The following is a 12,517-nucleotide window of genomic DNA, read 5'->3' as shown; positions in this document are numbered from 1 at the left end:
TAAAGCTGCATTTCACACACGATTGCGGGGCTGAGTCGCCGCAATCCGATTTCAAATGGCTGCAATACAAGGGAACGCATTTGCGATACCATCACTTCTAACGGCACCACATTCGTGCTGCTAGTTCTTTCCGCAATAGTCCTGCAATCGCGGCAAATGCTAATGTGTGACGGTGTCACCCCAAAAAAAAAAAAAAAAGAAGCTTGTGCTCCTTTTTGAGCAACAAACGTTGCGATTGCAGCACAATTTACCACGCGACGATCGATTGGCGGTGCCATTAGAAGCAATGGCATCGCAAACGCGTCCCGCGTTTTGCAGCCATTTGAAATTGCAGGGCGGAATCACAGTGATCCCAACGGCGGCGCGATTTTGGCGCCCGAGAAAAATCACGCCGCGATTTGGGGTGCCATTGGAGGTTGACAGGATTTTGCGACGATTCTGCTCGCGATCCGAAAATGCAGCGGTGTGAACGGAGCCTAGGATGACTGTGCGCAGGGTGTATGGTCAGATTGTGAATTGTACGGGAACCCTTAGAACTAAAGGTGGTCATTCACCACGCAATATCCAATCAGGCATGCCCCTTGCACTACATAGTTGATGGTAAGGGAGATTGTATAGTGTACATCAGATTGCATGGTGTATGGTCCTCTTTATTCTGTAGGACTACATGTTGCAGCAGACATGGGACACACAGGGGAGGGATGAGGAGGATGCAGGCTCGGTGTTCGGTGTCATCTCTCCCCCCGAACACCGCCCGGCTCCCGGTCTCTCCCCAGTGCAGGGAGAAAGGGGGCGGTCCCCCGGGCCGGGTGCAGCGGAAGCCCCTCCCACCCCCGGACGTGACGTCCGTCCAATGGGAGCGCAGGGTGCGTGGATAGATGAGGTCACAAGCTGTCGTGCGGAGAATGGAATGTGTTAGACTAGAGTAGGGGAAGGGATCCGGGGCACCGCTCACCACCGACAGAGCCTCCCGCACCTCCCGTCCTACAACGGCCGCCTCCCCCCCCTCCCTTCCGCTCCTCCTCCCCCCTCCTCTACACACCGGGACAGCCCCGCCGCTTCGGGGATGCAGAGCCATGCAGGGATTCGTCCGGTTACCGGGCTCCGGCACGGACATGTAACCCGCTGCTGACACGTCCAGCTTCCCCGGTGAAGTTGATGAAGTCAGCCGGTGTGGGGTGCGGACAGTCAGGCGAGGAGCTGATCGGGATCCGGTGACCGGGGGGAACAAAGCTGTGCTCTCTTGTCTCTGCACACTACGACCAGTCCTTATAAGACGGAGACCCTTCCAAGGTGGAGACCCCTTAAATCCGGAGAGCCTACAAAACCCGAGATTCCTCCAAACTGGAGACCCTTTAAGCCGGAGATTCTTCGGAATTGGAGACCCTCAAAGCCGGAGATCCTTCAAAGCCAGAGGTTCTTTTTCGAAATTGGAGACCCTTAAAGCCAGAGACCGTTTGGATTCCCTTTAAGCCAGACCCCCTTTACAATCGGAGAACCTTAAATCAGAAGACCCTTTAAACCGGGGACACTTTAAGCGGTGCCGTTGCCCCCCAATTATCTTCCCCCCCCCCCCACCACCCCCCCCAAAAAAAGATTGGCTCTACCAAGGAGATGAAAGACCGAAGGGGGGAACGTTAAAGAAGTCGCCCACATGCTCTGGATCACGCCGCGGCTGGGGGAAAGGCATCCGCGGAAGGTGGGAGAAGAGAGTTTGACATCTATCCGCTCAGGAAGATGGCGGAGTGGAGCTGAGGACGCGGACCGGGAACGTTTGGGGGCTTTTGCGTTCATCTCCGACCACCCCGAGCCCGACCGGACACATGCAGGCCAAAAAACGCTACTTCACCCTGCTGTCGGCCGGCACCTGCGTCATCCTGCTCTTCTACCTCGGCGGGTTGCAGTTTAGGGCGTCCAGGAGCCAGAAGAAGAGGGACGACCACCACCGGAGGAATGGCCTTCAGAAGGGCGCCGACTACCACCCGTGGCCACGGTTCCCGGACCCCTTGCTGCCCTTCATCCAGTGGGATCAGGCGGAGGGTGAGGATTCCAACAGCCAGGGCTCGCCCCGGCAGAAGCGGGACGCCAACTCCAGCGTCTACAAGGGCAAGAAGTGCCGCATGGAGTCCTGCTTCGACTTTTCGCTGTGCCGGCGGAACGGCTTCAAGGTGTACACCTACCCTCAACAGAAGGGGGACAAGATTTCGGAGAGCTACCAAAATATCTTGTCGGCCATCGAGGGCTCTAGGTACTACACCTCAGACCCCAGCCAGGCTTGCCTGTTCATCCTGAGCCTGGACACCTTGGACCGGGACCAGCTGTCCCCGCAGTACGTCCACAACCTCCGCTCCAAGGTCCAGAACTTGCACCTGTGGAACAACGGTAGAAACCATTTAATTTTTAATTTATACTCTGGGACTTGGCCGGACTACACCGAAGACGTGGGCTTCGACATCGGCCAGGCCATGCTGGCCAAGGCCAGCATCAGCACGGACAACTTCCGCCCCAACTTTGATGTTTCCATCCCGTTATTTTCTAAGGATCATCCCAGGACAGGGGGGGAACGGGGGTTTCTGCGATTTAACACTATCCCTCCGATTCGGAAGTACATGTTGGTCTTCAAAGGGAAAAGATACTTGACGGGGATAGGGTCAGACACCAGGAATGCCTTATATCATGTTCATAATGGGGAGGATGTGGTACTCTTGACTACTTGCAAGCATGGAAAAGACTGGCAGAAGCACAAAGACTCGCGTTGTGACAAAGATAACGCTGAATATGAGAAGTAAGTGGTGTCTGCCTGGTGTACACAGTCTCCTCTCTCTCCTCTTCCCCCTTCTTTTTTTTTTTTTTTTTTTTGTTCTTTCTCCCTCTTCCCCGGTACAGATGCTGTTAACAGCTGTCAGGTCCTGGTATGGCGTGAGCGTTTTCTGCAGGCTTAACCAAGGACCTGCATCGATTTCAACATGTGTATACGTTTCCATTGATTTCGTGATTTGACACCGCAGGGTGCTTGCCATTTTTTTTTTATTTTTTTGAAGTGTATGTTGATATGGGCTCTCATCTCCAGAAGGAATGCTTGTTTCTAGGCGCAGAGCTTGACCTTTGCACTTTCCTATATAGAGTGTATTCCAGCTAGAGGAAGGTCGGGTTTTGTCCCATTGGCTATATATTGATAATGCCTATTTTGCTTTTGGGTACTTCTAGGAGGTCCTTCTAATGTTTATTATTGCTTTCATAGGTCTAGGTCTAAAAAATGTTATTGATGGTCAATGACCAGCCCATCGTTCTCTGTAGGAAATTCTGTGTAGTATGTTTGTTTTGGTTTGCTTGATTTTGGACATATAATAGTTTCATGACATGCTGTCTTGTGTTGATGGTGATCTTGTTGGGTTAATTAAATTTCTGCCTTAGACATTAACCCAACAAGATCACTGTTTTTGGTGAGTTTTCTTGGTGCTGTGATGGTCAAAGGCCAACCCTTAGTTCCCTCGAGGGGAATTTTGTACGCTATATGTTTGGTATTGCTTGCTTGGTTTTTGGGTGTATAATAGTTTCATGACTTGGCATCTATTGCTGTTGGGTTAATTCCATTTCTTTCTTGCACGTTAAGCCAATAAGATCACCATATTTAGTGTGGTGTGTGTGTGTTTTTTTTTTTTTTTTTTTTTTTTTTTTTTTTTTGTAGTAGGTGCTATGATGGTCAAAGGCCAACCCTTGGTTCTCTATAGGGAATTCTGTACCCTATATCTTCGGTATTGTTGGGTTTGATTGATTTTGGGAGTATAATAGTTTCGTGACTTGCCGGATAGTGTTGATGGCGATCTGGTTGGGTTAATTTAATTTCTTTCTTGCACGTTAGCCCAACAAGATCAGTTTTTGGTGAATTTTATTTTAGTAGTTGGTCCTATGATGGTCAATGACCAGCCCTTCATTCTCTATAGGCAATTCTGTATTTTATATATTCAATATTGCTGGGTTTGCTTGATTTTTGGGTATAAAATAGATTTGTGACTTGCTGGTGATTTCGTTGGGTTAATTCCATTTCTGTCTTGCACGTTAATCCAACAAGATCAGTTTTTGGTGAGGGTGTTTTTTTTTTATTTATTATTATTTTTTATTTTTTTAATTGGTGCTATGGTCAAATACCAACCCTTAATTCTCTATAAGGCATTCTGTACACTGTGTGTGGTTTTATCGGATTAGCTTGATTCTTGGATATATAACATGGTTTTAATGGCAGTGTGGATTTCTTGACGAAGATTCTCATGTTGACGGTGATCTTTTTGGGTTAAATTTCTGAAGGCTGTTTTATTAGTAGTTGGTGCTATAATGGTCATTGACCAACCCTCAGGTTCCCTGTAGGGAATTCTGTACACTTTGCTTTATTAACTACCGTTTTTACATTGAGTTAACCTTCTGGAGAAATAGTTTTCGTCTCATTTTTGTTATTGGTGGTGGCTAAAAAACAAAAAAATGCAACAAAGTTACTTTTGTAGTATAGCTGACCCTTGACTTTATTGTAACGATTCAGAAATGTACAATATTCCATAGAAGCTGAAAAGGCTATTTTACGTACTTTAACCAGACTAGTGAATGCTGATCGGTGCTCAAGGCACCTTTCTATTGTAAATCCTGTAATTTTTTTTTTCAATTTAGACATTAGAATCCCCAAAAGCAGATGAACCTCTAAGGATTACCATACACATTGTACAGAGATTGTATGACCAGATTGCAATCAATTTTTAGATCTTCCAAAACTATGTGATAGGAGAACCTGCCTAAAGCATCCAAACAGAAAGGCCCTTGCAGTACATGTTTGTTGGTAGTTCGAAAGGAGAGTGTAAAATCAGATTGTAATGTGGGTGGTGAGTTTAAGCGTATCATGTGTAGTGTTGCAAGGTACTTGTTTCAAGAATTGATATAGTGATACTCTTTAGAGGCATCTCCTTGTCCTTTTTTTGAGTTGGAACATGAAAATATATTGCGCTCTCTTGCAACGCAAAACAAGACTGGGCTCACTAAGGAGGATGAGGATGTAAACATTTGAAACCTCCATGTGTGTGTGCCAGGCCTTGAGGACCCCCACACGTGTGTGTGTGTGTGTGTCAAGCCTTGAGACCTCAATCCATGTTTCAAGACTTTACATACTGATAGTCTAAGCCCTTGTACACACGGTCGGACATTCCAACGGAAAATGTCCGATCGGACCGTGTTGTTGGATAATCCGACCATGTGTGGGCTCCATCGGACTGTTTCCGTCGGAATATCCAACCGACAAAGTTTTAGAGCTGGGCTATAAAATTTTCCGACAACATGATCCGATCAGACTTTGTTCGATCGTTTGTAGAGAATTCTGATTGGACAAAGTGCCATGCATGCTCAGATCAAATTCCTAGACCAAAGCTATTCGCTACTAGCCTGAGCGTAGTCCCGTCGGAGCAAAATAATGTCATCACGTTCTGAACGATCGGATTTTCCGACAACTTTGTCCGACCGTGTGTATGCAACACAAGTTTCGGACAAAATCTGACAGATTTGGTTGTCGGAATGTACAACCGTGTGTACAAGGGCTTAGAGGTGCCCAGTCTCGCTTATGTGATTCCCAGAGTCTTCAGTCCCTTGAATGGGATTATAGTGTTGGTGTATGATGGCAGCCTAAGAGATGACCCACAGATTTGGGACTGAATCACTATGCCGTGCCCCCCATTTTTCAGGGATCCTTTGTTATTTGTCTCTATAAAGTTAAGGTAAACTTCATTCAATCGAGACTTGGGCAGCCTAAAGGATGGGTACTACAGGTCTCAGCATACTACCAACAATGTTTGCAAGTGTCATGCTGAGACTTGCAGTGCACTAAATCCCGGAGTACCATACGTTTTTTCTGCTTTGGAAATGCAGCATTCATTGCACCACAGTCACTTGTTTATCTTTGGGTATTGATATCCCCGTCCCCAGAAGAAAGGTCAGAATGTCTGCATTTTTTTTTTTTTAAACTTGGCATTTACAAAAATACCTTTTTTGAGCGATCCATTCCAGTCTAGTCAAGTCCTAAATATAAAGCCTGAAACCATGCCACAAAGGGTTCCTGTCCTCTGTTGTTCATGTTTGCATATGTTACTGTTAATGCAAATGGAAAATCAACTGCACTTACAAATGTAGCGGCACTCGTCGTGTGCCGACTGTATGGATCTATATTTTAGTCTGGGAGGATATCGACTTCATCATCGGGCAATTTACTGCATATTCAGTTATCATAAAAATTCTATGCAAACCTCAAGGTCTGTAATCTTCTTTAATTGATCAAGCACATTAGTTGCCCTGATAATGCAGACATTAGATGTAAATAAAACCTTCCTTCTGGAAGCCGGCTTAGACAATCGTGAGTTTCCTGTAATGCTGTGAATGAGCCGAGGGGGGGAACTGCTTGTTGACAGTCTCGGCTCTGCCTGGTGCTTGGGATGCTCAGACACCTGTGTGGAGTGGAGCAATAATCTGGATATTGCCATGCAGTAAATGCATACCGCTGTACAGAAGGCTGCCAAATCTTTGATGTTATCCTGCCGGATTTAACTTTAAGTGGAGGAAACAAGACCTTTGACTTTGGTTTTATATGTGTGCTGTTTACAAATCTAGGAATAGGCTACTACTATGCTGTTTTGATCTTTTTATTGCTGTTAAGTTGTAAAGTCGGTGGATCAAAATCTGTCAACTCAACCAGAGTTCTGTGGAGGCCTAGGGTTCCTCTAACAGTTAAGGGGTTCTTTGAACTGTGGTTGGCCTCCTAGTTGATGGTGCCAGTGCCACCAGGCAGTCAGTGGCATGACTACAATGATCTTTCTACTATCTATGAGAGGGGCTTTCTTTACACTGACCACCGATGTAAGGGGCATTGGTGGTCACTGGCTCCTGATGAAGTGGTTTTAGCTGGGGGTTCCATGAGACTTGAAAATTTATTTCAAGGGTTCCTCTATGGCAGGGATATGCAATTAGCGGACCTCCAGCTGTTGCAGAACTACAATTCCCATGAGGCATAGCAAGACTGCCAGCCACAAGCATGACACCCAGGGGCAGGGGCATGATGGGACTTGTAGTTTTGCAACAGCTGGAGGTTCCGCTAATTGCAGATCCCTGCTCTATGGTAAAAAGGTTGAGAAACACTCAAACTATATAAGCTTCGTGTCAACCTCTCCTTCAGTCCTGGTGACCACGGGGAAGGAAAATTCCAAAATTTTGAGTTTCCACCTTCTAGTAGTGACAGCTGTCTAGTTAGATGACTTATTTCACTTTGGAGAGATCTTCTCACCTCCTGTTGTGTTTGCAGGAAAGAAAATCTCTCCAATGGGACAATATTTATTTTAATTTTTTCCAATGAGTTTTCCACTGCAAATCCAGCGTTGTTCTATAGGTATATCCCACTGTTCTGCCCACCAGGTCCTGCACTGCCATCATCATCTTCTGACATCTTTTGGAGCCAGATTTCTGTCCCTGCTTCTTGCCATCTTCTTTTGCCAATTGATGTCAGCAAAAAAGATGGTGGGTCAGGACCTGGCAGCCCGATGCTGCATGAGCTGTAGAGCACACAGAGCCCTCCTGGGCTGCTTGATGGGCATCTCAGGAGCCTGTGGGCAGTTGAGTATGTCCTTCCCCCTTATTTAGGCTAGAACCCCCCCCCCCCCCCCCCAAAAAAAAAGCATATAAAAAATGTTTGTTAGTTATGCTGGCCATAAATGGATATAATTTTGTTTGGAAAAGAAGGCTCTTCGCTGTTTTACTAATTAGTGGGTCAAATCTCCATTATTTTTTTGACAGCAGTGAGGATTTGAAGGTTGGAAAACTTCTTACATTTCATACGGTTTTCGGCCATTCATAATAAAATCTTTTAAATGAAAAATGTAAATGTTCTGGGATTTTTTATTTTTTTTTTGACAAATTTTTCCTAAGGCTTTCTCCAAAATTTTCGTTTGACATTCTGTATATCCATGGGCAGTTGAGAGAGGTAGGAGTGAAAGGATGGAAAGTGGGTGGGAGGGGTAAGGGTCCACTTTAACCACTTCAGCTCCGGAAGGTCTTACCCCCCCCCCCCTTCTTGACCACTAGGCCATTTTTTTTTTGCAATACGGCACTGCGTCACTTTAACTGACAATTGCGTTATCGTGCGACACTGTACCCAAATTAAATTGATGTGTGAAACGCTTCTACCAGTCAATCTTATGTCCTGTGGCCGCCGCCATGGAATGTCCAATAAAAGATCTTGGATATCCGTTGTGGCAGCAAACAACCACCTGGCACTTACCCCACCATGGCAGCGAGCGTGGTGCAGCAGCTTCATGTCCTCTTCTCCATGGTGGCTTCCAGCTCCTCCCCTCCTCCTAGGCCTCCAATAGGATCACCTGTCCTTTCAGCCAATTGGGTGACTGGTGTCAAAACCCTCTTCCTGATTGGCTGGGAGGAGGATCAGTGTTAAAACAGCATATTCATTCGCTGTTGTAACACACCTGGGTTGGATCGGAATTCACACTCTCTGCGACCCAAGCTCACCCTATATTGAAGCCTATTAGAGCCTTTGGCTCTAATCGATGCTTTCGAAAAAAAACAGCACCCCCCCCCCGGCATTGGAATTCATTGGAATCCATGCGCTGGTGTCCTGAAAGGGGCAGAGTGCATAGATGGGGGAGGGGGTGATGCCCACGCGTCCTTAATGGACAGGCTGCACCTGAGTTGTGGTATGCAGCTATTTTTTTCATTTTGGACCCGCTGATTGGCTCCCACTGTGTCCAACCACAGCAGGAGTGGGTCTTCTGCAGCGCACACGTGCCCCAGATCTGAAGAACGACATGTACAGGTACGTGATTTAAGGGCCGCCCTGCCACGCTATATGTATGTAGAGCGGTCCTTAAACGATTAAGCTGTCTGCGCATACAGTTTCATCCAAAATCTTTTTCCCCAGCACTGGCCAGAGTCCTGCAAAATCAGCTCCTATTAGAATAAGCATGAGCACTCCCCACCCTCAACACGCACATGTCTGGGCTTGCCCATAGGTCACTCAAGCCCTAGGCCATTGTATTATGAAATGGGACGTCTAATCCTCATGACACAGAAGTGAAGAAAATTCAGGGCAGTGATGGGGAATGGAAGCCTTTGCTGATGGCGAGAGATTATCTCCATCTCGCTCTCTTAATTTTATGCCTGGTGGTGAGCGTGCCAGGATTGCCTTGGATTTTTATTGTCTGACTATAGATCTGTTTATCCCAAGCATGTTTGAAGCCATTTACTGTTGACTGTCTCACGACCTCTGCTGGAAGTTTATTCCAAGCTTCAACTACCCTTTCAGTAAAATAATACTTTCTAAGATTGGTTTTCAAACTTTCCAGGTATTGAAAAACTGCCCTCCTGAACCTTATTCACCTCCTTAGTTGCATAGTTAGTAAGGTTGAATAAAGACACCAGTCCATCCTGAGTGTCTACAATTGTCCCTATCCCTGTACATTGCACACTCACATTGGTCCCTACCCTCAAGGAGCCCACAATCCAAGGTCCCCATTCATATACTAGGACTAATTTTGGACAGAAGCCAATTAACCGACCAGCATGTCTTTGGAGTGTGGGAGGAAACCGGAGTACCCCGGAGGAAACCCACACAGGCACAGGGAGAACATGCAAACTCCAGGCAGGTAGTGTCATGGTTGGGATATGAACCAGCGACCCTTTTTACTGCTAGGCGAGAGTGCTAACCACTACACCACTGTGCTGCCCTTAATGAATTGTGCATGCGTGTTGTGACTTCTGTTCATCCACAAATAATGCATGCGTTGTGGGGTGGGTCAGGTATGGTTTCTGGTACTTACATGCTCGTTGCTGATCCATAGCTAATGGTTGGTTGTAAGTACTAGAATGCACACGGGTGAGTATTTCTATCGGTGGTCGCTTATCTGATGCCACCTTACAGATCTGCCCCTTGACATGAGCCTGGATAGAGGAGTCCTACTATGGCAACACATGTATGCAGCTCCTATCTGAATATCTTTAATGTCTCCCACACTTAATGGGCATTTAGCACTCCATCCAGATGCATTGCAGCCCATGTAAAGGCAGTTTGCCTTGTTGCTGTAGGTTACTGAATTTTATGTCTTCCATTACTCTTTCCGCTGTTTTATTATTCGCTGCTCTATGCGTCTTGTGAATGGCGTTGCTTCTGTTGATGTCAAGTCTTGCAGATCCTGCTGTCATATTCCACAATCTGACCATTGAAGCGTACTGTGGCTTCAGTGCCGAGATTGGGGCATTTGCTAATAAATCCGTTGTAGTCTTCATTTGGTGAAAGCGCTGCCCTGTGGCTGAATGTGTTAAAACTGCGGACGCGGTTATAATTAAAACTAACGTTTCCATACCATATTGTGTAGCGTCCCCAGGGCTCTCACTCCCTGACAAAGGATCAGGGACTCGGTGCTGTAACACACAGCTGTGGCATCAGCCATGATATACCCAACGGGAGGGAACGGAGATATTGAAAGATCATTTCCTGCAACACCAACCAGGTATTTCTGTAGAGGCGCACATTAACCACTTTGATGTAGCGTCCAAGTCTAGGCGTAATGCATCTACGCTGTTTGTAAACCAATTAAACAGCCAGTGTGATTTTCTTTTCTCTTCCTTCCTTTTTTTTTTTTTTTTTTGCATTGATTTATTATCTCTCCCTAGGTGGAACTGCATTGTGGTGTTCATAAAGTGAACCTGTAGTAGTTGTAAATTTACTAAACTGTATGGCCTGGCAGATGGCAGTTGCCATAAAGTTCCATAACTTACTTTTTAGAGCTGTAATTCCCCTTTTCACAATGCCTTTGGAACCTGCTGGAGTTCCCAATGCCAATATGGACTTTGTAAAATTTGGTCTTAGCCTAGGTAGCCTCCCTATATGATGGTGCTTTGGCCCGTTGGGGGCTCGGCGAGGTCCCGGTGCTTTGGCCCGTTGGGGGCTCGGCGAGGTCCCGGTGCTTTGGCCCGTTGGGGGCTCGGCGAGGTCCCGGTATGGAACAAAATGGGTAGTATTGCAGCTTAAAGGGGTTGTAAAGGTAAATATTTTTTCACCTTCATGCATTAAGGTGCAAAAACATCTGGCAGAGCCGGCGCCCCCAGCCCCCCCGTTTTACTTACCTGAGCCCTCGAAAGTCCTGCACTCGCCCCCGGCGTCCTCTTCGCCGCTCAGCCTGGCCGCTGGTTGGCTAGAGTAGATGGATTGAAAGCAGCGCAGCCATTGGCTCGCGCTGCTGTCAATCACATCCAATGACGCGGCGCGCCCTGGGCGGTGCCGAGTGATACAGCGAGCTATAGCCGCTGGCTGTATCACGGGAGCGTGCGCGCAAGTGATTCTTACCATGCGAGGGAGCTCACATTCATGTGAGAAGTACTTGCGGGGGGGGGGGGGAGCCGAGACAGCCGCAGCGGGACCCCAGAAGACCAGGTTCAGGGCCACTCTGTGCAAAGCGAGCTGCACAGTGGAGGTAAGTATAACATGTTTAAAAAAAAAAAAAATGTATAAAATTTACTTTACAATCCCTTTAACTGCCTTCCGATGTGGTGGCTGCCTTTTTTAGTTTTTGCCTTTTCACACTTTTTTTTTTTTATTTTATTTTTTATTTTAACATGGTAATCCTGCCATTAACACACTTCCTGTCCTAGGTCAACAATCGCACTGAGCAGTGCTGTCATCCCAGAACAGGGAGTGTGTTTGGACTATGTAACACCAGCCTCTTGTTTCCATACCATGGAGGTGTTTTGTAGTCCATCAAGATAGCAGGGAACAGTACTAACCGATAACAGTTCAGAGGCAGAGCGTACATAAAATTATCAGCCCACAAGATCATTGGCTGGGTGAACAGCTACAGTACTTAATTTTTTTTTTTTTTTTTTAAATGCATTTGGCAAACTGATATAATTCAATGATATATCAGCATACCAGAGGGGAGCAAACAAGGGAAATATCTTTATCCGCGTTTGCATACAGTTTAAGCGGAAAAAACAATATAAATTTTATATACCATCATTTTTTATCTCTCTTTCTTTCTCTCATACACACATACATTTTAATAAGGTGTATGCCTATAGCCCTAATTTTTGTTTACCTACACTTCTTTTTTTTTTTTTTTTTTTTTCCCTAAGCATAGTCATTATTATTATTATTATTATTATTATTATTATTATTATTATTAATTTTTTTCCTGGGCGAAAGTTAATTTTAGGGCCGGTTCACACTGCGGGCGAGGCGACACGACTTGCCTCGCCGCGATCTGACAAGTCGCCCCCATTCTGTACAATGGAACCATTCTGAGAGGAGCGACTCGAGTCACTCCGACTCAGAAAAAAGGTTCCTGTACTACTTTTGGGCGACCTCGGGGCGACTTGCATTGACTTCTATACAGAAGTCATTTGCAAGTCGCCGCTGAGGTCGCGGCAGGTCGCGGCGAGGCAAGTCGGTGTCGCCTCGCATCGCCCGCAGTGTGAACCGGCCCTTAGGATT

At 46.4% G+C, this 12,517-nt stretch overlaps 1 protein-coding gene across 1 annotated transcript in view; it reads left to right on the top strand.

Moving 5' to 3' along the window:
- Positions 1–864: 864 nt before the first annotated feature.
- The window catches only part of EXT1 (exostosin glycosyltransferase 1), a 383,734-nt gene continuing 372,081 nt past the window's right edge, over positions 865–12,517 (top strand). Inside the window, exon 1 of the mRNA XM_077493248.1 lies at positions 865–2,785. Within this exon, the coding sequence (XP_077349374.1) occupies positions 1,824–2,785 (962 nt within the window). The 5' untranslated portion in view covers positions 865–1,823. The remainder of the gene's footprint in view (positions 2,786–12,517) is intronic.

Source organism: Lithobates pipiens, unplaced genomic scaffold (genome assembly GCF_037356315.1).
Source record: "Lithobates pipiens isolate NorthernLeopardFrog02 unplaced genomic scaffold, aLitPip1_a1.2 Scaffold_19, whole genome shotgun sequence".
NCBI classification, from domain to species: Eukaryota; Metazoa; Chordata; class Amphibia; order Anura; family Ranidae; genus Lithobates; species Lithobates pipiens.
Note: the sequence above shows the minus strand (reverse complement) of the source record. Positions and strands in the feature narration are given on the sequence as shown.